The sequence below is a fragment of the Camelus dromedarius genome, chromosome 20, assembly GCF_036321535.1.
Source record: "Camelus dromedarius isolate mCamDro1 chromosome 20, mCamDro1.pat, whole genome shotgun sequence".
NCBI lineage: Eukaryota > Metazoa > Chordata > Mammalia > Artiodactyla > Camelidae > Camelus > Camelus dromedarius.
This window is the reverse complement of record NC_087455.1, coordinates 37,650,115-37,677,641: the sequence shown is the minus strand read 5'-3', so window position 1 is coordinate 37,677,641 and position 27,527 is coordinate 37,650,115. Positions and strand designations below refer to the sequence as shown.

The 27,527-nt window shown below is 38.4% G+C and overlaps 1 protein-coding gene across 1 annotated transcript; it reads right to left on the bottom strand.

Annotated features, from left to right (window-relative positions):
• Positions 1–1,014: 1,014 nt before the first annotated feature.
• Positions 1,015–27,305, bottom strand: TMEM64 (transmembrane protein 64). The gene is made up of 3 exons (XM_064476975.1): positions 26,231–27,305; positions 10,062–10,217; positions 1,015–4,900 (listed from the first exon to the last, which is right to left on the bottom strand). Exons 1-3 carry the CDS (start codon positions 27,050–27,052, stop codon positions 4,709–4,711), a joined length of 1,170 nt encoding a protein of 389 aa, XP_064333045.1. The 5' UTR covers positions 27,053–27,305; the 3' UTR covers positions 1,015–4,708.
• Positions 27,306–27,527: the final 222 nt, after the last annotated feature.

The window sequence follows — 27,527 nt, the reverse complement described above, 5'->3', positions numbered from 1 at the left end:
CCTAAAATGTCTAGAAAAAGTGTACATGTGATAGTGTAATAGAAAAGAACAAATCTGACTCCACATTAAATCTGTCTCTTGTTTTTACCCTGTGCCCTGTTTTCAAGGCTTAGTCTTGCCAGCTCTGCACCTTTTATGAAACAATGTTGCCTTTAGCCTGAAATATAGACTACGGCCTATTTTCAAGGCTCTGACCTTTTAAGGATATTAACACTTTTGCACTTATAGAAAGATAACAAGTTGCAGAATAGAAAATAACACTTGTTTTGTTGGAGGTTTTACAGAGACACCATGACCTGGTGCACCTGGACACCTACAAGAACAAAGAATTCCTACACCAAGAAGTTTGCACCAACCAACCACACCCCCTCCCCTGTTTTTTAGTATAAAAGGAGCCTGAATTCTGACTTGAGGAGGATGGTTCTCCAAGACATTAGTCTGCCATCCTCTAGGTCTGCCAGCTTTCTGAATAAAGTTGCTATTCCTTGCCCCAACACCTCATCTCCTGATTTACTGGCCTTTCGTGTGGCGAGCAGACCAAGAACGAGTTTGGACTTGGTAACAATAGTATGGGATCTGCTACAAATAAATAAGAACAAGTACTTTTTTTTTTTTTTTTTTTTGCTTTTTTTTTATGTTTTAAGATGAAAGAATGGGCCCTCGAGGAAACAGTCATGGAAATAGGGTAGAGATCAACAGGAAATTAGATTGGTAGAAGTCTTTTAACATTATGAAAGGCATCACAAACAGTACTGCAGTTGGGACAAATGACTAACAATTGTTTGGCAGGTAGCATTTCATGACTAGGGGTATTAGAAAAAAAAACCACTGAAGATCAAGTGCCAGTGTAAGACATCAGAATCATTTCTCCACAGGCCCCTGCTGTAACTGTAACCACCCCATCTGAGCTCAGTTACCAGCATGCCCTCCTCCTTCCCTCCTGAATTGTTCCCTCCTCATGGCACATGTCTCTATATCCATTCATTATAGAGGGAAAGAAAGAGAAGAGAGAAGGAAAATAAAACATAACCTTTTATTTTCTCAGGCACAGAAGTGATCTGGGATACCAATAATCAAGAGATTTTACTGATTTGCCTTTAGAATTATGTTTTAAATCTTTAGCTACCCTAGAAAATAGTTTGCAGCAATCACTTTGCAATTCAGAAGTACCAAGTTACTACTGAGTTGTGGAATTAATTAACGGCTTATGTTCAATATATGTGAGGAATTCCTTAGTTAAATATCCTGTAGAACACGTGATTCCATTCCCTTTACAGGCTTTTCAGCTTAAAGACATGACCTTTAAAAAATTACATCCAAAACAGTTTATTGTAACAGAAATCAACAGAATCCAATTTAAAAACCAGACAGTGTTATTCTGACCATCATTCTGACACTCTGAGTGGCCTGTGTCTGAAACAAAATTCCGTCACTGAAGTTATCAACCTAGGTCAGTAACATTGTTTCTGAGGTCCTCATTAAATCTCTCTTTTTTAAACCTCTCTTCTCCGCAAATGCTGACTGGTTTTGAACAGCATGGATTTACCATACATCTCAGGATTTACCGACATCATCAACCTGGCACGTATCTAATAACTTTAAGCTTCTAAAGAAAGTCTCACACGTATTGACATATGTAACCAATAGCACCTTTCCTATGAATAGTTCAAAACAGTATTGCACATTAACAAACCCAGAAACGCTGGGGTATGCTTGTAGCCCCACCACTTAGTAACAGCAACAGTAGGTAAGAATAGATACTGAATAGCTTCTCAAAGAGGGAAAGGTTTTATAGTCAAGATGCTTGACCTATCAGGGTAAAGTCGTCTTAGAAAGGTTTGCAGTTGGTTACAAAGTGCATAAAAAGAGAGTATGGCTAGCTCTGAACAAAACCGCAAAATCATTTCTGAATATAAACTCAAAATACACATTCTAATGACAGAAATTTGGTTTCTATTATTTTCACAAACCAAAGAGAACATATTTCAAGTTATTTCACAAATCAGATGGTCAAATGAAAATGGGCATGAAAGCATTTGTAAATTATTATGTCTGTGTTTTTTAAAAGGTGCTGCTGTTCGAAAATAATTTACATGACAAAACTTGGCAAAAAGTAAATAAAATCATTAATAATAAGTCAGAAAACATGGAAAACTAAGAAAAAGGCCCAAAGAATTTTAAAAAACGGAACATATCTTTCATCAGATTTGGATATTAGGTATATTGTGTGCTTTTAAAAATATGCATATAAAGCAATTTTACACTGCACTTAACTGGTTTGAGAAATCCAAAACATTTTATTTTATAAATATATACTCTGACTGAAGGCAATAATTGGGCAACATAAAAGGATCCTGTAGAAATTTGTTGCTGCCAGAAATCTGGGATGCAGGGTTAAAGATGGAGTGAATAAGGCATGGCGATGCTTTGCACAATTTACAGACAGCACATCTGAAAACTCAGCAATCAAATCCAGCTATCCAACAGCATGACTATAAAGGATTGTAGTTTGCTTGGAGGCTGGAAATGATTTAAAACAAAAAAAAGAAAATTGCAGTTTTAGTATCTTAGAAATAGTAAATCCATACTATTTTTAGTAAAAATGGATGATTTTATTATAGAAAATTATGTTGGCAGAATACAGAAAAATTATTATTATTTTTTTTTTTACTTATTTAAGTACCAAGCAAAATGCACCTGGAAGAACTCATTACGAACTGCCAAAAGGTATTCATTTGGTGAAATTATTTAAGTTACAAAATGCTAAGTAAATAAAATGCACTTCAAAATCCATGTAGTGTAACACAATTATATGAAAGCAGTGATCTTAAATTACTGAGTTCTTTAACAAAAACTAACCAACAAAGAAGCACAAGAGAAATATTGTCAAGTAAGACAGAAAAAAGTAAGTCAGATGTATTGTTCATTGAGATAATTAAACTAAAATAACTTTAAAAATAACTAAACAAATAATTAGGATTCAAAAAAGAGTAAGAAGATTCTAATACTATATATTTTTTCTACCAATAAAAGAAGGAAGGATTTGTAGGCCAATAAAGTGCTGTGGATCCAGGTGCCTAGCAGATCATTTGCACTGAGGTCTTAGCACGGACGTATAAATAAACTTCACTGTGACTCAAAGGTGAGAACGTTTATTATGCATTATGAAGGAAAGGAAAACAATTATACCTGTGATAGGCAAAAAATTAATTGAAATGATCAAATGCATCTTTACTATACTTCCAAATAATTCTTTTGCACTTTAGTAAATCAGGGCAAGGATTTCACCCTAATGAAAAGGCAAAAAGGGAGGTCTCTGATAAGGTGGCATTTTCATAGCTAAAAAAGATACCTGTCAGAAAATTTGCATTCATATCTATAATCTCCACTGTGAAAAACTAATCATTAAGTTGACAATTAAACTACTTAAAAAATATAAGGTGATAAATGAATAACATGTCATATGAATCATATGCCAAATTATTACATGCTATCCACGTAAGTGCTATGAATAAATACACTCAATTCATGCTACAGGAGAAAGAGTAGAGAGACTTAAAATTCACATTTCAGAATTCCTGAGTCTTACCAGAGAAAAACAAGTACCAAAAAAACCAAACAAAATAAACCTAAAGTAAAACAAACGATACAAATCTGGGCATTAAGTTAACACTATATTTATAGTTTTAAAGCTGAAGACTATGGGGACAAATATATATGTACTCAATGGAATTATAAACATGATTTTAAAGCTTGGTTTTTTTAAAAAGGCATTTTGATCAAACAAGGCCACCCGAGAGACACCTTCAATGACAGCAAGCCCACCACTTTAAAAGGATAACATCTTTATTTCAAAGCCTAATCGCGAATATAAAAAGGAAAAGAAGTTTATTTTAATAAAATGTTTAAATAAGACTGCAGGACAGCCCTTTGATGAAAGACCTAAGAAGGGTAAAGCCAATGTAATGACATTAGAACACAAGTTCTAATCTGAGCCACCACCCATTGAGTAATTTCCCTTTTGCTTTGCGTATTACACAGTGAAACTAAAAAAGGTATCTTAAGAGCACTTGAGTCCCACAATGTAGGATTTAAGCTTGTGTGTATGGGTGTAAATGGCCCTGCAACAGTATGATCCTTGCAAAAATACATTCAAACAAAAGTTCATGTCTATTTTCTAACTAGTAAGGAGAAGGGAAGCAAAGTGGTCCCACCTAAAACAATTAAAAGAAAACAACCCCAAACCCAAAAAAATCTGTTTATCCTTTCTGGAAAGACTACTGAAGCAAAGAACATCCAGTAATATTACACACTTAAAATTGCATACTTTTACTCATCTTTATATGTAGGAAAGATGCATACAACTATTTATGGACTTTATAAATAAAGACAATATGCAGAAAAATATTTGGATTATTTCTCTGTTCATAAGTACCCAGAAAGAGAACAAAGAATAAAATAAAACTAAAGTGCAGACCTACAGGCCATTATGGGCACAGTAAACGACAAAGAGGTGCAGTCAAAACTGCATTTACACTTACATGTCCAGAAAATGGTTCTTCCTTTAAAAAAATTTGCAATTTAAAAACTTGTCAGTTTTGTTTTTTGTGCCTTAATACAATTAGAACTTGCGTCTGCCCACTAGTGAGGAGACCGCTTGACCCTGGATAGCACACAAGGCCCCTGAAAATCATACGTTTCGCTAGAATCATACAACATTGAGTCCACCTCCAGAAAACGTCAGGGTCCTCTTGCTGTAGAATGAAGAGCCGCTGATATTTGGTTGATTGCCTTTAACCAGAGAAGTTTTCAGTTCCATTTCGCAAGCTACGATAGCTGCATTCAATTCCACTTGAGCTCGATGAACTACATAAAACATGAGGCCTATACTTATAATAATCTGTGAATAAAAATAAAACATTACAGTTAACAATTATTTTACATAGAAAAAAGGGAAAAATAAATCCAATGAGTATTTGGTTTAGGAATGTTCCAACAGGATGCATCTCAGATACAGTTAGGTAAAAATGTTTAAATAGTTTACAGGCAGTTGTCATTTACTCTTTCCTTGGCTGCTGGGTGAGAACCACGATCTACAGGGTAACCATTCTATAGTATTAGGTTGATACAAGGCAGGCATACATCCCTTTTAGTCCGTATAAGTGATGTTTGTTTGATACAAGTCAAGCCTGCCTCTTTGTATCAGAAAGCTTCCTTCCAAGAATAAAAACGAATTCTACAACAGAGGTTGAGAGCGGGCTAAACTTTCTCAATGTAACTACTGTAGTAGCCTGTCTGTGCAGAGCTATGACCACAACCTCTAAGCCCACTTAGAGAGAAGTACTACTGTTTGCAAATGACCTGCCTGCTGCAGCCTAAATTAAAACCATTAAGAAACATTTTTTTAAAAAATGAAATGCCAATAAGCTTCAGAAGAAATCACCTAGAAACCATGAACATGAAATTGTCTACACTTAGGGAAAAAGGAAAACATGACAATGAGTGAACAACAACAAAAAAATGCCAGTCAAAGGGATAACTAGAAACAGCATCACACTGAAACGAGGTTCTGGTCTTAGTTTAGCCACTCACTAGTGACCTGATTTCAGGTGAGCCCCTTTAAACCACGTGGGCTTCTCCCACTGTCCGAAAGTTGTGTCCCTCTGGGCTTGAACACTCTACATACAATTCAGCAGAATGTCTGCGCATCTTCTAAATGGTATTTACTCCAAAGCTCATTTGTAAAGCGACTCTTTAGAGTTTGGAGTAAATATTCTCAATAGGTGTTGTTTAATGTCCCAACAAGCTTCCAAAGGCTGCTCTAAGCATAGTGATTATAAAATATAATAGTTTCAATTAGCCCTACCTATAATTTTAACAGTTTTATGGGAAAAGTATTCTACATACAATTGTCAGGGCTGTGGTGAAGGACAGCTTACTGGGGGTGGGACAGGAGAAGCAAAAGGGGGAACGTGGAGTTTGCACAAGGGGCACCACTGAGCGAGTACCCATTACTCGGTACAATTCTAAGCAAATTAGGTATTTTAATGGTAGGTTTTTAAATCTTGTTTGTTCCCTAACATGTTAGCTCTCTTAAAAACACAAGGTATACTTATCGAATACCCTATGTTTGATACTATGTGGATGGTGAGATCATAAAAAGACATAGAGAAAATGTTAGATAAGTAACTGGGGGAGGATGTGGATGAGATGTTAAGTTCTCTGCTTAGGACATGATGAATCTGAGGTACCTATCAGCTATCCAAAGCAATTCAGTGCATGGGTCTAAAGGTGTGGAAAACAGGCTAAGCTGAAGAGGCATATATGGGAGCCGTTACAGTAAGTATCATCGCAGCCACCTTTACCAAGAAGGAAAGTTTTCAGAGTGAGAACAGAAAGGTCAGGGTAGAATCCAGAGGAAGACCAATTTAGGGGTGAAGAGAGGAGGAGGTGCTAATAAAAGAGCCAGGCAAAGATGGGAAAAGATGAAGATATGGTATCAAAGGAGCTAGGAAAAGAAAGTGTTTTAAAAAGGCATTGCCAAAAGAGTCTTAGGTTGCTACGATGAGGACTGGAAAGTGTATCTGGTTTAGAGAAGGTTAGTGATGAAAGCTTGAGGGAAGGATTTGGCAAGGCCACAGAAAATAAGTTGAGAACCAGTGAAAAGTTTTTCAGGTCCCTAACAAGGGTGAACTGGCTACATCTTTACATGGGGTTCTCCCCAGATGCTTTCTTCATCCTAGGGCCTGGCCTAGGGTACCAACTCTTCCCAACAGCCCAGTGAAGTGTTAAAAAAAATCCCACAACAAGAAAAAAAAAAAAAACTTTTAAAAAAGTTTCCCTATTAAAGCAAAAGAATCAAACACAAGCAGAAGGACAAGCTTTATACACAAAGGCACACACTGAAAGGGATTCCTTCCACCATTAGTGGAAGAGCAGGCTGAGTGTACAAGCAGGACACAAGGGGGTCAGTAAATTTCTTAGTCGGAAATTGAGGGGTTTCCCATTTGCAGGCTTTTGATTCTTCTGTTAAGCAGGAGAGGTCATCTATTGAGAATGAAGAGGGAAGCAAAGGGAGGAGGAGAAAACTGTGAAGAGAGTGAAGCTAAGTTTGAAACAGTCATTAAGGAAAAATGGGGAAACGAGAAGACAAAGGAACAGACAGAATATAGGGCAGTGCTGAGAAACCGGCTGAAGGTTAGGAAAATGAAGCATCATCAATCTGCTTGGTTGTATGTCTTCCCTAAAAGGGCAGGTGCAAAGCAGATCAAAACTTGGATTTATCCAGGATTGGGGTTTTGGCTGATGAGTACACACAAAAAAATACAGGGCATGGAACAGTTAGCTGAATTGACAAACCATGGAATCTACATGAATACAAGAAACAGTTCGGCTTTCCTCTGAACATCTATTTGGTATTGCTTTAATTTTACAGACACTGCGGATCACTTTAGGTGGCTATAATAGGTGGCAAATTTGTGGCTCATTTCTAGCAAATATGAGGAACCTCATAATACATTACTAATTTTAACCTATATTTCACTCTTTTTTCTATGCTAATTTTCCCCCATCAAATGACTTTTTTTATTCGCCTGTATATCTTTTGTAAGCTAAATTAAATCCTCCCTCAATCAAATTAAACTATAAGTAACATCAATGTATCATATTAAAGCATAAATATGCCTTCATCCTTTTGTTGTGGTGGTGATGGTTTTTGTAAATGTCTGGGCTAAAAGATATTTGCCTTTCCTCCTTTGTATTCTAAGCTTTAATTTGCCAACTCAAGCAAAAGGGTCAGAAATCGCTAGAAAAAAGATCCTCCTATATTTTAAGAAGCATCACTGACAAATGCATGAGCTATTTCATTTTATTACAACTCCACTGATTACAGTTGAGTAGTTTACTAATATTCATAGAAATATAAAGTATCAAGTAGTGTAAATCTTCTGAAAGCTACTAATAATGAGGACTTCTAATTACAATGTTAAGAAAAAAAGATGTTTCAAAGACTTACTGATACAGAAAACAAACTTATGGTTATTAGTAGGGAAAGAAGGGTGAGGAGGCATAAATTGGGAGTTTGGGATTTGCAGATACTAACTACTATGTATAAAACATAAATAACAAGGTCCTACTATACATAGCACAGGGAACTATATTCAATACCTTGTAATAACCTATAATGAAAAAGAGTATGAAAAGGAATATACATATAACCGAATCACTAAGCTGTACAACAGAAACTAACACAACATTGTAAATCAACTATACTTCAATTTAAAAAAAAAGATGTTTCAAATTGTTTTCAGTAAACTAGAAAAACATAAAATATGCTTAAAATATGCTTAAATATACTAAAAAAAATCAATCTGAGAATGTAGTGTACATCAGAATCTTACAGTATTTATACAGTACTTATACTCTGTACATCAGAATCTTATAGTATAGGATGATTATAAACGTAAATTATTAACATAAATACTATATAATGCATAGAAAGTTTAATATGTGATTAGCATGCCACATTAATAAAAATAAACAAACTAACAAAAACTCTAAATCTAGATTTAGGTTATCTTAAAAAAATGTAATACTGAAGAAAAAACAGTGAAGAAAAATTAAAAACGATTTCCTGAAAAAATATTACATTTTTATTAAACCAAGCCCTTTTATTGAGAAGCTTTATTATAGTTTAATGTAAATAGCCCTGGGCTTACTTTGTTTAATGAACTTGTACTGCATAAGCACAAAGAAAATTAACTCTCGTTTTATTTATCTTAGAATTTTTAATACAAAATAGTACCTCAAAAACTTGAGAATAATACCACTAACAGTAAATTTGCAATATGATACCATACATTCAGTAACAGTGTAAGTTAAAACTTATAGTTCAAGGGGCCAGGAAGTCAAGGCAGCTGTCTCATTAGTACCACCTGCCTGCAGACTGCAGTCTACTGGCTATGCGCATGGACTCCAAGACCAGCTGCCTGTGTTCAAATCCCGCTCCTGCCCCTTGCAGCTCTGCTGTCAGGCAAATTGCTGTCCAATGATGTGCTGGTTAACTAGCTCTTAGGGATCAGAGGGGGGAGGCCTGCTGTAGAGCACTTGCCATATTTCATACTGTAAATACCCCGTCATGACCAATTTCAAGCTACCAATGTGACATTACTGAAAGCAGAGTTGGAAAGAGATGAGCACAATTCGCTCAAGAAAGTAGAGGCAGTAAATGAGCTTAAACACATGGCCTATAAAGCATCCAATACCTGTTGGCGCTCATCATCGTCTTACCAAATCAACGAAAATTACGGTGATTTTATATTTTAGTAAGTCTCAGGAATAAGATGTATCACAAGCAAACGAATTTTAACTCTTCCTGTGTGTAATTTAAGGCACTGAATAAATCTGCCTCCCTGGCAAGATTTTCCTCTTTTATCAACCTCTTACATGGAATTGTATGAACCCCAAACTGTACTACAATTTACAGAGGAGTAATACTCTATTACATGAATATTATTTGGACTTATAATGGAATACTTTTACACTTTTTATAAAGCATTACTTTCTAAAAAAATTTTTTGTTCACATCAAACTTTATTAGAAAGAAATTTACATTGCCAGTATAATAACCTAAAAAATACCAATAGAAGAGTTCAATACTTTCAAAGTTGAAGGGAAATTAAGATAAAAACCTAACCCCACCAAATCTCATTAAAATTATCTTAGAAACACAGAATTAACAACACTTCATACAAACTCAGAATCTGGTTTAGTGATGACTTTGAAAATAATCACTGCAAAAACAACCCTATTTTTGTCATTCCCATTTTTCTATTTAAGAGAACTTTCAGTAAGTGTCAATTCAGTTCTATATATTTCCACATATCCACTCAATTAAAAATGTAAATTTTGCCCAATATGAAGTAGTATTGAAAAAACAAGAAAAGATGTAAAAAGGAAAAAATCTTCTTAAATTATTTTCAATGAAATTTGCTAGATTTAAATCAGTAATGTCACACAAAAAGGAAACAAACAAAAAAGACAATCCTTGGTCTTAAACTCACCTGTAAACAAAAAACAAAATATCCACTAACACTCTGTTCTGCAATGACATCTTCCATGGTCCGCAGGGTGGTACCCAAATAAGAATTCAGGAGCTGGGTGGGAAGCAGTCCAATCGAAGATGCCATCAGATAGTTGGGTAAGGAGAGATCAGTAACCTGGAAGAGCAGAATAAATGGATTTGATTCATTACCACATGTACAATTTCAATTTCACAAAGAATGGTGTGTACAAGTCTTGCTAGTGGTCTTCCCTTGGGAGCAGAGGGAGCGGAACTGCTTTTCAAAGTGTTCTGGTTTTTAATAATAAAGGGAATATATATAGAATGCAGAAGATTTAGAATAAAAGGTTAAAGAAAAAAATTCTATTATTATGCCACTGAAAGATAACATTTTTGGCTATTCTTTTTTTCCTTACATGTAAATAAAATGTGCACACGAATCACTTTGTAAAAACCGTTTTGTAAGCCTTCCTCGTGTCATTTAATATTCTTCATAAGCATACATAACTGGCAGTGTGATCGCTGGGCTTTGAAGCCAGGTAACTCTACAACGACATTTCTGTGCCGAGTCTATAAGCATCAGCCTTTTCATTTGTAAAATGAAGATAATAACCACTACCTTACATGGTTGTTGTTAGGATCAGAAATATTTGTAAATATCTTAGCAAATGCCTAGCATATGACTGACACTCAGAAAGGTAGACATTACTATTATTATACAATTACACAATCACTCTGAGGATGCAGAGAACACTCCAACCATTCTTCTGTTGTAGAACATTTAAATTGCTTCCTTAATTGTTTCTTTGCACGTGATTATGCACTTTTTTTTGCTATTATAAAATTTTTAAAAACCTATGCTTAAAAACCTCGGTATATCAACCTGTGTGGGAAAGAGTATCTAAAATACTCCCAATAAGCCCATCTCCTGGTATCCATGCCCTCGTGTGATCCTCTCCCCAGGGTGTGGGCTGAACTAGGGCTTTCTTCTGGCAAATAAGACCACGGCCTAAGCAATGAGATGTTACTTCTAAGATAAGATTACAAAAACAACATGACTTCCATCTCTCCTTCAAGAAGGTAAGTTACCACGTTGTAAGCAGCTCTATGGAGAGGTCCATACAGCAAGGACCTGATGTCTTCAGCCAACAGCTGGCAAAGACCTGAGACCTGCCAAGAGCCACCTGAGCGAGCCTGGAAGCCGAGTCCCCCATAGTGGAGCCGTTAAGACAGCTGCAGCTCTGGTCAGCACCTTGACTGTAATGTTGCAAGGGAACCTTAACTAGAGGTTCCTGGCTATGCTGCAAGGAATTCCTGACCCACAGAAACCATGTGATAATAAATGCTTATTAAGCCACTTTGTTTTGGAGTGATTTGTTACACAGAGAGAAATGACTAATATGCAACTCCATTATTTTAGGATAGATCATCAGAAATGGAATTATGAGATCAAAGAGTAAAAACTCTTTTCCGAAAAAGTTCACATACTTACAGTAAGTAACGTATAAGTTGTATCGTTTCATTATACTCTTACCCACTTTAAGTTTTAAATTTCAAACTTTCTTAGTTTGATGGGGTAAAAATGATGTTTCATCATTATTTAATCTGTACTATTTAAATTTATATTTACGTTAGCTTTAAGTATACACATTTTTCTATTTGCATTTTTATGGTTTTATTTGTTCACATTTGCTCATTTTTTACTGAAATGTTGTGTTTTCTTATTTATTCATAACATTTATTCTCTGTATAGTAAGAGCAACTTTGTCTATTATATGGACACATATAAAGTGGCAAAAATTTCCTTTAAGGTGTCCCTTATCTTTTAATTTTATGTTTTGACATATAAATGTTTCTAAATTTATATATAATCAAACATTATCAATCATTTCCTCTGATTTTCCATTACTTTTAGCTTTAGAAAGTCTTTTCAGATCCCACTGTTAACTCTACCTATATTTCTTTTATTATATTTTTCTTTTTAGTATTAACCACTTGCTCCTTCTGTAATTTATTATGATTAACGGTGAAGATATAGCCTTATCCTTCCCTTTCCCCAGTAACCAATTTTCCTAGAATCACTTGCTGAAAATCAGTAACTTCTCCAGCAACTTGGGATATTTATTTTATTATAAATGAAGTTATTGTGTATAAAGGGGCAGACTTGGGGCTCTAATACTATCCACTGATATCTTGTACTGAAACCAAATTGTTGCAAAGGCTATCAATCTTAACCTCATATCTAGAGCAATTAGAGAAAGAAGAACAAACAAAACCCAAAATTAGTAGAAAGATAACATAAAGATCAGAGGAGAAATAAATGAAATAGGGACTAAAAAAAAAAACCAAAACAAAACAGAAAAGATTAATGAAACTAAAAGCTGGTTCTTTGAAAAGATAAAGAAAATTGATAAACTTTCAGCCAGACTCATCAAGAAAAAAAGGGAGAGGGCCCAAATCAATAAAATCAGCGATGAAAAAGAAGTTACAATTAACTCCAAAGAAATACAAAGGATCAAAAGAGGCTACTATGAGCAACTACACAAATACAATGGACAACCTAGAAGAAACGGGTAATTTCTTAGAAAGGCACAATCTCCCAAGACTGAGCCAGGAAGGAACAGAAAATATAAACAGACCAATTACCAGTGCTGAAATTGAATCAGAAATTAGAAAACTCCCAACAAACAAAAGTCCAGGACCAGACAGCTTCACAGGTGAATTCTACCAAACACTCAGAGGAGACTTAACACCTTTCCTTCTGAAACTATTCCAAAAATTGCAGAGGAAGGAACACTTCCAACCTCATTCTAAGAGGCCACCATCACCCTGATACCAAAACCAGACAAAGATATCATAAAAAAAAAAAATTACAGGCCAATATCACTGATGAACACAGATGCAAACATCCTCAAAAAATACCAGCACGTCGACTCCAACAATACATTAAAAGAATCATACGCCATGCTCAAGTGGGATTTATCCCAGGGTTGCAGGGATTTTTCAGTATCTGCAAATCTATCAATGTGATACACCACATTAACAAATTAAAGAATAAAAACCATATGATCATCTCAATACATGCAGAAAAAGCTTTTGATAAAATTCAACATCCATTTATGATAACAACTCTCCAGAAAGTGGGCACAGAGGGAACATAACTCAATATAATAAAGGCCATATATGACAAACCCACAGCTAGCATCATACTCAATGGTGAAAAGCTAAAGGCATTCCTCTAAGTTCAGCAACAGGACAAGGATGCTCATCTCACCACTTTTATTCAACATAGCTTTGAAGTCCTAGTCACAATAACCAAAGCAGAAAAGGAAATAAAAAGCATCCAAATCTGAAAAGAAGTAAAACTGTCACTGTATGCAGAGGACCTGATACATACATAGAAAATCCTAAGGATGCTACCAAAAAACTACTAGAGGTCATCAAAGAATTCAGTCAAGTTGCAGGACGCAAAATTAACACACAGAAATTTGTTACATTTCTATACTCTAACAATGAAAGATCAGAAAGAGAAGTTAAGAAAACAATCCCATTTACCATCGCACCAAAAAGAATAAAATACCCAGGAGTAAACCTACCTAAGGAGGCAAAAGACCTGTGCTCTGAATACTGCAGGACACTGATGAAAGTAACTGAAGACAACACAAACAGATGGAAAGACATCTCAGGCTCTTGGATTGGAAGAATCAATATTGTTAAAATGACCACACTACCCAAGGCAGTCTACAGATTCAGTACAGTCCCTATCAAATTGCCAATGGCATTTTTCACAGAACTAGAACAATAATTTTAAAAATTTGTGTAGAACCACAAAAGACCCCAAGTAGCCAAAACAATCTTGAGAAAGAAGAATGGAGCTTGAAGAAATCACACTCTTTGACTTCAGACTGTATTGCAAAGTTACAGTAATCAAAACAGTATGGTACTGTCACAAAAACAGACACATAGATCAATGGAACAGGACAGAAAGTCCAGAAATAAACCTATGGCACTTATAATCAATTAATCTATGACAAAGGAGGCAAGAATATACAATGGAGAAAAGACAGTCTCTTTGATAAATGGTGCTGGGAAAACTGGACAGCTACCTTTAAAAGACTGAAATCAGAACATTCTGTAACACCATATACAAAGGTAAACTTAAAATGAATTAAAGACCTAAAGGTAAGACTGGATACTATAAAACTAGAGGAAAACACAGGCAGAACACTCTTTGATATAAATCGCAGCAATATTCTTTCAGATCCATCTCCTAGAGTAATGGAGATGAAAACAAAAATAAACACATGGGACTAATTAAACTTAAAAGTTTTTGTACAACAAAAGAAACCATAAACAAAACAAAAAGACAACCTATGGACTGGTAGAAAGTATTTACAAATGATGAGACTGACAAGGGATTAATTCCAAAATATACAAACAACTCATATAGCTTAATATAAAAACACATGCAGACAAAAAAGAAAACCAAAAAACAACCCAACAAAAAACAGGCAGAAGACTTAAATAGACATTTCTCCAAAGAAGGCATACAGATAGCCAACAGTCACATCAAAAGATGCTCAACATCATTAATTATTAAAGAAATGCAAATCAGAAGTACAATTCTCACACCCGTCAGAATGGCCATCATCAAAAAAGTCCACAAACCATAAATGCTGGAGAGGGTGTGAAGAAAAGGAAACCTTCCTACACTCTTGGTGAGAATGTAAATTGGTGCGGCCACTATGGAGAACAGTATGGAGGTTCCTTAAAAAAACTAAACACAGAGTTACCATGTGATCCAGCAATCCCACTCCTGGGATATATCTGGAGAAAACTAATTCGAAAAGATACATGCACCCTGATGTTCACAGCAGCACTACAGGAGCCGAGATACGGACACAACCTCAATGTCCATCAATGGATGAATGGTAAAGTAGATATGGCATATACACACACACATACATACACACACACACACACACACAGGATATTACTCAGCCATAAAAAATAATGAAATATTGAAAGTTACAGCCACATGGATGGACCTAGAGATTATCATATTAAGTGAAGTAAGTCAGAGAAAGACAAATATCTACCACTTACATGTGGAATCTAAAAAAAAAAAAAATGATACAAATAAACTTACTTACAAAACAGAAACAGACTCACAGACATAAAAAACAAACTTAACAGTTACCAAAAGGAAAAGCAGCGTGAGGGGATGGATAAACCAGGACAAAAAAAAAAAAAGACTACCAGTTAAATATCTGATAAGAATTTCCCATCCTTCAAATCCCTATTATGACTCTTCTTTTTAAAATTACCATAACTATTTTTACTTATTCACTTTTGCAGATACATTAGGATCACTCTGCTATTCAAAAAAATTTAGTAAATATTATACTGGGATTAAGGAAAATTTATAAATTAATCTGGATACTGCAGAAAACTCTGTAATATTCAGCATTCTTATCCAGAAATATTTTTATAATTACTTAAAAATTTTCCACATTTTTTACTAAAGTTTGGTGGTTTTATTTACATGTATCACACATTTCTTATTAGTTATTTTAAGCATTCTATGTTACAGTTGTTGCTACTGCTATTAATTTTGAGAATAATTTTTCCATATCCCCATCTGGGTATTACTGATATATAAGAAAGTTAGTGGTCACTTCATTAAATTTATTTTCACTAATTTTAAGATCTGGCATTTTAATCAGGTGAGCCTACAGGAATTTCTGCCTACAGTATTCCAGGCTATTAGCTCAGGGTTGTTCTCCTACTCCAGACTCCTAGAAGTCTCAGCTGAGGATGTCAGTGTCATCTGCTCGTTAGTTCCTATGTATCAGAAATACTCAGATGAGAGTTTCAGGGATGGTGACTGCTACCTGATTGCTATCCTCCCATGTTTCTCAGACTCCAGTAGCACCACGGAAGTACACACATTCTTATTCCCAAACGTACTGGGATTTAGCTGGAGATATAATTCACTTGTCTGGGTCCGCAGAGGTTAATGTAGGACATTACCATCTAGATAGATCGACCATGAAAACAAAGACATGACCAACTGAAAAAAAGAAAAGAAAGAGAAAGAAAAACCCCTTAATTCTGAAAAGCAAGAGCTGACTCTTCTCTGAACACACATTTGTGAAGCTGACAACAAGAGAATCTCTATCTTGAGATGGATCTCTCCATGCTCACTGCACCTGAGGCCTGCTGCCCCTCCGGCAAGCACAAAGCACAGCTCTCTCTGCAACCTTGCCTCCAGCTCCTCTGCCTGCTCAGTTTAAAGCCGTTTACACCATGGCTTTACTGGCTTTAATTTAATGCACAAAGAAATTTTAGCACTTTTTCAAAGAATATCTTGACACAACTCAAATGAAGACTATAAGGGGTTCTGTGTATGGAAGAACTCAAATTTCATGCATAGCTCTGTGAATCTGTATTAGTTTTGGTAAAGTGTACACTCCTGTACTGATGCGTTGCTTGGTTTATACAATAGCGGTGCTGTTTATTGACAGTTACTATGAAGGTAAATTCCAATTAAGATATACATTTGATAATGTTACACGGGAAAAAAATCATGAGTCCCTGTAATAATTTTTACCGAATGATCAAAAAAAGATCAAATGACTACAGTTTGAGCCTTCAATCTAATTATAATTGATAAATTATGTATTTTATTATATATATCCTCAAAATACTATCAATATTTCAGAAACAGTTGAATAGGAGGGAGAAAGCGTTAACAAGTGGTAACTAGTTTTCACTTTCAGAAACAGGAAATTTAAAAAACTGGTTTAAAGAAAAACATTAACTGCCCATTCCCTTCCTCCCCAAAATCCATTTGTCTGTGTTCCCAATCTCAGTTGCCCTCACTAGCCACTTCAGAAGGCCTTCTAAATAGCTAAGAAGTCCACCGCCAACAGCTCCTGTGCCGGAACACTGTCTCCAGCTGACACCTAGACCTATCCCCACTCACAAGCTATGCTAAATTTTGCAGAAATCTTTTTTTAAAAATTGCAAATCTAATCGTGCTTAAACTCTTTCCTACTGCCATCAGAAGGAAGCTCAGTTTCTCAACACGGAGTTACTTCATGGCCTGGCCTCGGACTGCCTTATGCTTCATGGACACTATGTTCCAGCCATCAGAATTCTCTTGTCTTAGGACGTTCCTTGTTCTTTTCCTTCTGGGCGCTGTTCCTGCTGGCAGGGACATTCATACCCTTCCTCCCACTCCTTTTATTTGGGCAAAGTTCCAAACTGCCTTTCACTCAAATCATCAATTTCTCTAGGAAACCCTCCCCAAGCTCTCAAGTCTGCATTAAGAGCTCCTTTCAAGTTCTCTGACAGGACCAACACTATTACCTGCCTATCCCCTTCACACCAGAGAGTAACCCAGTATTTTACCATCTGTTCGCCCTTCACCCCTTCTTCAAACTACAAATTTGAACAGGAAGGGATCCATCTGCCTAGTTCTTCATTGTGTCACTACCTTTAGCATGACGCCTATTATATATTAGGTGCTAAATATACATTAACTGGATGTTGACTGCGTCAACATTAAAACTGTCTTGTTCACAAATGTGAGACTTACAATAGTCGCCAGTTTATAAACAGGCTAGGATGCAAAGTCCATTTGTAACTGGCTGTTCAGAAACTGAAAATACTGTCCCCCATTTCCTCAGAAATAATGTTATAAATGGAAATTGATTCATTATCAGCAAAATAGATGCCTTGATGTATCCAGAATGCTTTCTCCGCTAGACTACAAGCACCGTGAAGGATCAAGGATGGACTTTGTTTTATTTATTGCCATTGCATCTGTAGCATCTAGAACTGAAGTGGGCACAGAGTAGGTATCTACCAGGTACTTGTTGAGTTGAGTATTGAATAAACACTAAACGCATTTCCATTAACCTCTGAGTCAACCTAATGTCAAGGCTAAGACCCTCTGTTTAGGCAGCAACTCTGAAAGTATGGAGAAGAGTTTTGCTACTAGAAAAAAAAAACAAAAGAAAAAAAGAAAAAAAAAACCAACAAAGCAGGTGCTCTGAGAGACCCCACTCTAACAGCTGTAGAGGGTGTCAGTGTACAGGCTTCTACTGACAGAGACAGTTAGGCAAATAAATCTGTTCACAATGCAGAAGCCATCTTTGTACATACAGACTTTTTCATTAGTTCGATATCCCTAAATTAGGTATCAATTAAATTAGGCATTAATTAATTCGGCTTTTAATGGTTCCTAAATATTTTAGGGGCCACTGATCCATTTGAGAATCTGATTAAAACACTGAATCTTCTCCCTAGGGAAAAAAATATATATATGTCACTGCATAGAATGCCTAGAACATAAGTTAAAAAGATCTTCTTTATACAGTTGATTACTTTTACTCATTCAACAAAAATTTATCAAATGCCATCTATATATAAGGCCCTTCTATACATAAGCAGGGATGAATATACAAAGACAGAAAACCACAGCTGATGCTGTGGTCATTTTAAGTCATTTCGTAGTATACCTAATGGCCAAAATGTTCATTCCATTCAGTAAAAAGTCACAAAAGTTGTAACATTCACTCACAATGTTATATAAGGAAAACACATGCATTAATAAATGCAAAGACTAGAAAAATAAACACTAAAACGTTAATGATTGAAAAGTATAGTAAATACAAAGGAGAAAACAAAGTTTTTACAATAAACACATTTCACAGACAGAAAAAGCAAATACTGTTAAAGTAAGTTTTATAAGACTCTGCTTCTAAAGAAATTTTTTTTATCTAGGAAGGGGTAATAAGACACACTGTTATTTGTTACCACGACACAACAGACCAAAGATACAGATTTCTGAATTCCAAACCCATATATGACACAAAAACCACAGAAGCTGGTGAGATAACTGAAGAGACACAAAGAGAAGAACACGGTTTTGGGGAGGCAATGGCCAGCTGCGCTCAGTGGTACTGTGAGGTCGAAGGATGTGGACTGAGGTGGCAGGCCATTTATCCACTTGGTCACCGTACCTAAACCTTCAGACTTAAGACTTCAAGCTCCTTCAAAACACAGACTGTGTCTCTGTCTTTTGATTTCATCTAAACTGCTCACCCGGCAACAGATCAATATACTTTAAAAATAAGAGTACAATGACAAGTATCATGACTCATCAAATATGAATGAACGGTTATATCTATAACACAATAAAAATTTAAGATGAGAAAACATTTTTATAAAACATACTATTACCAAACTGTTAAAATAAAAGGTATTAACTTGTTATTTTGAACATTTACCTTTTTAAGAGCAAACTCTAAGACTGTGTAACCTTCCTCATTTTACAAATACGAAAATTGGAGGCCAGATTATTAAATGACTTCACCAAAGTCACAAAGGAGCTGAGACAGAACTAAAGGTCTCCAAAGAGTCTATGAGGCTAAGATTTTATCACTTTTCTGGTCTTACAATCACTTGCCAGTAAAAAAACTTTCATTTAATTGTAATAAATTTCAGTTTTATTGTGAACTAAGTTACTAAAGGTAATTTCTCTTTTTCTTGATTACTCAATGCAAACTCTAGGAAAATACATTACAGTTATATTTGTCTTTAATGTTTTTTTGTCATTATTTCAGTCAGTGTACCATTTTCACAGCTCCCTGCCCCTTCCAAAGCAAACAAACAAATTTTTTGTTGCTGCTTCTAACCTACTGTGGGCTCATAAAAATAGTCAAAGTAACTAATAGTTTGGTAACATAAATTCTTTAAAGTGGTTCTACTGAGAACTGAGCCAGGATGATGGGTCAAGCCTTGCACTTTTAAATTTACCCATTTTAATTTTGTCTGCATTTTACCCACATTACGCATATATTGTTTTTTTAAAAAAGGATTTTGTTAAATACAAAAGTAAATAAGATACACATGAGAGCTTTAGCACTCCCTCCGACATACGCAGGGGCTCAGGCTTGGCGGTTATTTTATTACAGTGACTGCAGTAGCTCTAATGCAAACCTTTTCTGCAAAGTGCCGGACAGGAAATATTCTAGGTTTTGCAGGGTATAGGCTCCTGTCACAACTACTCAACTCTGCTGTTTTAGCTTAAAATGAGCCACAAATTGTACATACATGAAGGAGCTTGGCTGTATTCCAATAATATTATTTGCAGATGCTCAAATTTGAATGTCATGTAATTCTCACGTGCAGAAAATATTATCCTTCTGATTTTTTCCCTATCATTTAAAAATTTAAAAACTACGTTTAGCTTGTGTGCCATGCAAAATCACGCAGTGGGCCGTGGTCACAGTCTGCTGTCCCCTGCTCTGAAGTCCTGGGATGATGCCTAATTCAACTGTGCAGAACGCTGACCGGTGAATGAAGCTGGTGAGTGCATGGGAGGTCCTCCATAACATCTGATACGTGATGCACTACAGGGCAGGTCCTCTGCAACTAGAACCAGGAGGTCTCTGAGAAACCCAGCTCTTTTTGGACCAACAACAAAATCTTAGGTATGTTCATGACTCTGCTATTTACTAGCTGTATACTTTCACCTCTCTGCCTCAACTGCCTTAGTTAAGATGAGTTAAGATGTTTATATGAGCACTAAATAAGAAATATATACATGTTAGAAGACAGAACCTGGCACTTAGTAAGTGCAATATAAATAATGGTTACATTACCAAAAACAAAACAAAAAAAAAACAACCTTCTAAGTTTCAATGTCCTCATTTTGGAATGCAGAGGATGGAGAAAAAGAAACAGTAATAAGCAAGCTATACTTATATATATATATATATACTTATATATAATAAGCAAGCTATATCACAGCTATGCAGGAGATATTAGTAAACACATCTTACAACAGAAGGTATGGCTCAAAAGAGTAGCTCAGGATGTCACAGTTAATGTCAGAACCACGCCTGACTTAAGTGTGTGATATCTGTCTTCTATATAACTCTGCCTCTTAGTCACTGATACCTCCTCAAAGGACTGCTGTGATGATGAAGGGATATCGTGTATGGAAATCTGCTCTACAAATTGTAACGTGGTATACAACATATGAATAAGTGGGTCTCCCATGCTATGTTTTAAGTTTTCATTTGAGGTTTCAAAGATTTAAGCATGATGGAAACAAACTTTCCAACATGGAATTGTTTAAGAGAAGTTTTTCTATGACTAAAGTGAAAAGAGAGAATGATTTCTAGCATCTCCTGTAAAACAACAAAATTTTGGAAGTTGCAAGCACTCATATGAATACTGTTACCCATAACAACCAATTATCTTATAATATATTCTAGATTAAAGTTGTTATTTCACAGGAGGTATCTTTAAATTGCGTAAGTCCAGATGTCTGAGAGGACTTCTACAGTTTAGGAAGGGGGCAGGACACAGCCATTCAGAGATGACACAGCAATTAACACCAAGATGGTGGAAAATTCAACTCCCAACAGGCCTTGAGGCCTGAGATGGCATGACATTTGACTTCCAGTAGACTTGAGCTTCATTATAAACTCACTGTAATATATTAGCATTGTAAATGAGACTCCCACAGGCGCTGTGACAGTTTCGAGGCTAGCCATAAATGGTCAAAAAGTGGCAGTGGCCCAATCCTGGGAATCCCAGCCTCATCTCTAAAGTAGTTGGAATAACCCTCCCATTGGTTAGCATATGACGCTACAGAGCGCATAAAAACTAACACTGCGCCTTGTGGCCTCTCAGTCCTGCGCCTTCAGAGACAGCCCACACTCTGTCTGTAGATGTGTTTACTTTTACTCTAAACTGACTGCCTGACCCCCACACCTTGTGGACTTTCTCTTACCTTCTGCAATAGCCTGTACTCTATCTATGGAGTATGTATCTCTCTGAATAAATCTACCTTTGTTCAACTGTGGCCCACTCTTGAATTCTTTCCTAAGTGAAGCCAAGGACCCTCACCTGGTGGGGCGCATCCCAGAGTCTCAATTGAGACCTGGGACGTGGCCATCCTCCCGCCCCACATTTTTTTTCTGTATCATCTCCAAGGGGGGCATCTTACAGGAGACTTCACAAGAATGTTTTAATGCTTACTAAACACAGAATGGGATGTTTATAGTTTTCAGCTTTATCAACAAAAAGGAAATCCTAAAATTTTGATTTGCTATGTTTGAATCAAATAATCACGTCTGCCTTAGAATGCTGAGGACGAGATAAGTTAACACATCAAAGGGCACTTAGTAATTGCAGACGGATGCGAGACAGGCTACAGAGGTAAGCTGTGAGAGTTTGGAATTTATCCTGAGGGGAAAAGAAAATCCACTTGAGGGTTTTCCACAGGGAGAACCAAGGTCAGATTTGCCTTCTAGAAAAACCTTTCTGGACAGAGAAAAAACTGGAAACTCTTGCCTAAGAGGCAAGGAGACCAGGTGGGAAGCTGAGATGCCTGCGCCAGGATGGGGGCAGCGGAGTGGACTGAAGGGTCTGGGAGGCAGAACCTGTAAACCAAGTGCCAGAGTCCTGAAGACTGCTACCGAACACTTCACTCTTCTCCCTCCTGGAGTACACGCTGCCCCTCTGAGGTCAGCTGTGGCCATGTAACTTGTTTAGCCAGTAAAAAGATGAGATTACTTCCAAGTGGAAGCTTTAAAAACCAGTGCACAATTCACCATGTCATGCAACCAAGAGAAAGACGGTGGCTCTGTCAGCCTGGATCCCAGAGTGAAAATGACATAAAGCAGAGTCCCCACCCCTTCCCCAAACCAAGCTGAACCTGGATCTGTGTCAAATAGACAAACAAACCTTTGCTTTTAACCCACTGAGGTTTGGGGGTTGTTACTGTAGCAGAATTTAGCCTATCCCGACTGAGGCAGTAAGAAATAGTTACGGAGATATGTCCAGATAAGAACAGTACTTAGAAACACACACAGACTACAAGTCTAGAAATCTGTCTTAATGTACAATCATACCTATGGATACAAGATTACATCAAAAACATTGGGGGGGGGGGCCTTTAACCATCTCCCAGAAGAAACGAGTGAATTTTTAAAAGTGGAAAAAACTTAAATATGTACTTCAGAAAGTATATGTCTTATGATCTAAGACAGACTTGATATTATAAAGTATTATGTACTTATTTTCCATTTCAATAATGAGTTTCAAAAGTGAGTGTCAGTTTGCTTACCCTTTTTTTAATCACATGGGAAAAGAAAATACAGCTAAGAAGAGATAGGAAGAAAGGGAGAGCCCCTTTCTTTCTTCCATATACTCACCTTTTACAATCACCTCCTGTATCTAAAATGTAAACACCACTACCTCCACCACTAACCATAATAATTGCTAACAATTTTTGAGAATTGAGTATGTACCCAGCAAACACTCCATGTTTCCCTGCATTAGGTTATTTCAGTCTCATAACTCAGCATGAACTAATCAAGGACGATCTAATTCCAAAGCCTGTGCCTCTCATGACCCCTATACCTCACTTCCTCTTTGAGGAAGGCCCAGATAAGTTTCTTTAATCGTGGGCACTGATTAAAGATCAATCAATCGTGGACACCGAAGATGAGTTTTAACTGTAAAGGGGGTGGGGTGGGGGGAAAGGATAACTTAAAAGACAGGCAGGGAAGAAGAAAACAAAAGAAACATGTCTGGAAGAGGGACAGTCATGGGCAGCCAGAGGGGTATGAGGGCAGAAAGGGTGGACACAGAATGAAGTTCTATAAGGCAGAAGGGAAAGTTGGGCTAAAAGAAAAATCAGCCTAAACTAAGCGTTCTTTTCACTCACATACGCTGGGTGAATTCAGTAAGCTGTTTTGGTTGAAAGAGCTACTAAGCAGGTAAGTTAGTAACAGAAATGAACAAGACGTAATAGACTATATCCAATGGCTCCACAACCCACCCTGTTCATGGCCAAGAGTGAGAATTTCACACGGTCTGAGGCACTTTTTCAGCCAATCTGGGGTCTAAACCTCAGCTACACCCCTTGGCAGGTGGGTGATCCTGAACAAGCTCCTGGATGGTTGAGCCTCCATTTCTTCCTCAGTAAAACTGGGCCAATAATACCTATTTCAAGAGGCCATTTTCCTTTTTTTCATTCTTTTCTCTCGATTCCACAAGGCCAAATTGAGAACTGCCCCTTGTCAAGTTCAGTTTCAATTACATAATTACCTTAAATTATTTCCAAATACAAAGCAGAATTTCTAACTCACATCTTTAATATGTTTAAGAGATGATTTTAAAAATCTATTTGATTTTTAATTAATAAACAGTTAATGAGTCCAGTTATACACTCAGGACTATACACAGTGAAGAAACAGAGCCCCGGGTTGGGTTGAGACCCTATCTTTAAACCACAGTGTAAAGTTTGGTTCTACCATTTATTTAGTACCTAGGTGACCCTGGATTCTAACAATAGTAACTATCCCAAAAGGCACCTGTGAGTGTTTGTTAACCCAGGTTTGGTTGCATGTATTTATTTTACGTAATCATCTCAATTATCCTATGAAGGAGGTACCATTACTTGACCCCATTTTGCAAATAAGAAAATGAACCACAGAGAGGGTAAGCGATTTGACCGAGGACAATAGATTCCACAGGGACAGCAGAACTCCAGAGCATCAGCCCTGTGCTCCAGAATATTAGACAATAGCCTTTAATATAAGCACAATCACCTTCTGCAGGGCTAGTTAAAGATTAGAAATAATATGTGGAAAGAACCTAGGATAGTAGGCACAAGGTAGGGGGACAAGAAAATACACAGTAAGCCACACAGGAGAGTTGAGTAAACTAACAGAATGAAACTATTTAGGTTCCGTGGTGTCAACCCTCTTTCAAAGTCTTAGGATATTTGATCTATATTAGGTTGGGTCAAGGTGCATGTTTATAGGTGGCTGTAAAGAGGTAAAAATTTAAGAGAGAACATACCAGACTACCTGTAAACACCAAACTTTATCTGCACAGAGAACTCCTTATCTATTTCCATGCCAAGCGTCGCTGTTCGTTAGAATCAACGCAAGATTTGCAAAAGGCATTTACAAAGAAAAGAACAACAAAGAAGAGATCTTAATTTCGTCACAGCTAGGTTGGTTAGAATTATTGTTAAAACAAAAGAAGAAAGTTTCTAGAGACTAAAAATTTATTTCTGAAACAAAACAATGTGTCAGATTCACTAACATAAAATATGTTGGCTCCTATCAGTCTTGAGTGCTAAATCTCTCGACTTCATAGTTTCCTTTACGTCTACCTGAAGGGTTGAGTTCCTGAGAATCGCTAATATGAACTCTTTGTAGTTTAGAATCATTGAATTTGAGGAACTCAGTAATCTAATTCAACCCCTTCACCTTAGAAAAGAGGAAAGCTAAGGCAGATAGGGTTAATAATTTGTTCCAAAGACACTAAGTTTGTAAATACTGGATTCCTTTCTTCTGATCCATGGTTTCCTCACTAGCAGTGTCTCTAATTCCTAAATCAGTTGCAATGGGATGTCCACTAGCCAGAAAAACCTAAGCTAGATGAGCAGAACACATGAAAACAAGGCAAAAAAAGTGTAGAAGATGTGCAAAAAGAAAAATAAGTTCTCACTGGGGAAAAGGTTATCTGTCCTATTTTGTTTTATCCACTACCTAGGGATTTCAAAATGAAGTTCCTCCAAACATAAACAGGAGGCTATCCCCATTACACTGTATCACAGCAAATTACTCGATGAACAAAAGGCCTATTAAAAATTTTAGGGAACCCCAAAATATAGTCTGTAACGACTCCCTACGTTGTTTACCCAAACACTTCCTTTAGTGCCACGTTGTTGAGTCAAAACCATGGATGCATTTATACAGGTTAAGAAAGAAAACTACGCATGTGAAACCTTTACTCCCTGACTGTTGCCAAAGCTGCTACAGAAATAAGATGACAAATGTTTAAAATGGATATTTCCATTCATCTCCCCTCAGAGTTCAAAGGACTCTTCATTTTTAACAAAACCCATATGCCAAAAAGGGTTGGTTCTTTCTTCACCAGATCTACAGAGGGCCCGACTTAAATTTGCTTTATTTAAGATTTCTTATGGTACGACGGAAATGCTAACTCCTGTTGTCAATGTCACTTCTCTGCTGGTATTTATCTGATGGAGCGCCCTCCCAGGGCCGTCACAAGATCGCTCAAAAACAGACTCGGAGAGGGATGGACCAGCGGGACACCACTTACCGAGAACACTGCATTCTGGAGCCCAAAAGGTATAGGAGTGAGTCTGGCCAGCGCCACCACTTTCAGGCCGCTCCCTCCCTCCACGACGCGGATAACGGCGCTCAGCTTCTCGCTGCTCTGAATCTTGGTGGCCACCCAGGCGGTGAGCAGCCGCTTGCAGACCACATGGGCGATGAAGGTGCCGATGAGGACGCCCACCACCATCAGTCCCATGCCCAGCACGAAGCCGTACAGGTAGCCGGCGGCCACGTTGAGCACGATGTAGCCCCAGCCGCAGGGGAACGAGACCACGATGAAGCCCACGACGAAGAGCAGGACCCCGAGCAGCGAGTCGAGGCTCTCCACCCAGAGCAGGAGGTGCTGCAAGTAGCGGCGGACCAGGGCCAGGGAAGCGAAGCACAGCGCGGCCAGCACGCAGACCAGCACCAGGCTCCGGCACCAACAGGTGCTGCCGAGGCAGCAGCAGCGCCAGCTTCTCACCTCGGCCACGCCGACCACCACGCCGCCGCCGCCGCCGCTGCCGCCGCTCCCGGGGCTGCCCGCCAAGGCCCCGCCCGGCGCCGGCAGCTCCAAGGCCGCAGGCTGCCCGTGGCGCTCCAGATAGGCGCCAAGCAGGGCCCCGGAGGCCGCCGCCGCTGCCGCCGCCGCCGCCACCACCCCCGCGCTCGCCCCGCCCCCGCGCGGGAGGCGGTCCGCGGGGCCGTCCCCGCCCGCAGCCCGCGGCAGGGCCCGGCGAGGCGGCAGTTCGGCGCGGCCCGGCACGGCGGCGTGCTGCGGCAGCCGGGGCGGCGTCTGGAGGAGGCTCCTGCCGGGGCTCCACATGCCTCGGCCCAGAACGGGCCTCAGCCGGCCAGCCCCGCCGCAGCCGCCGCGCCTGTGGGGCGGCGGCCCTGCATGGCGCCCCGCACGCCCGGCTTCGACTCCCCGCGTCCGCTCAGGTGGCAGGAGAGGGCCTCAGAAAAGGCGGGGCCTCGGCGGCGGCGGGACGATCCCCCGGAGAGTGGGTAAAGTCCGGACCCCACAGCCCACAGCCCACAGCCCACGCCGGCGAGCCTGCCCCTGTGGGGCTGGAGGGGCGGGGCCTTGGGCGCGGGGGCGGGGCCTGGCCGCGCTACATACGGACCCCGCTCCGCGTGACGCACAGCCGGGCGGGGCTGAGCGGGTGACGGGAGCTGGGCCGTGGCCGCGTCGGAAGGGCGGGGGGCGCTGAGCCGAGCGGCGGGACGGGCAGAAAGGGCAGAGGGTACGCGGACACCGGAGGAGCAGGAGGCGGCTGCGGTGGGGAGGAGAGCCGGGT

What these genes read in the sequence shown, in the direction of transcription:
- TMEM64 (XM_064476975.1), bottom strand. Translation starts at nt 27,052, where the DNA reads ATGTGGAGCCCCGGCAGGAGCCTCCTCCAGACGCCGCCCCGGCTGCCG. An exon ending in TCCAGAATGCAGTGTTCTCG is followed by an intron (nt 10,218 to 26,230) that starts GTAAGTGGTGTC and finishes CTGCTCTTCCAG; the next exon opens with GTTACTGATCTCTCCTTACC. An exon ending in ATTTTGTTTTTTGTTTACAG is followed by an intron (nt 4,901 to 10,061) that starts GTGAGTTTAAGA and finishes TTTTATTCACAG; the next exon opens with ATTATTATAAGTATAGGCCT.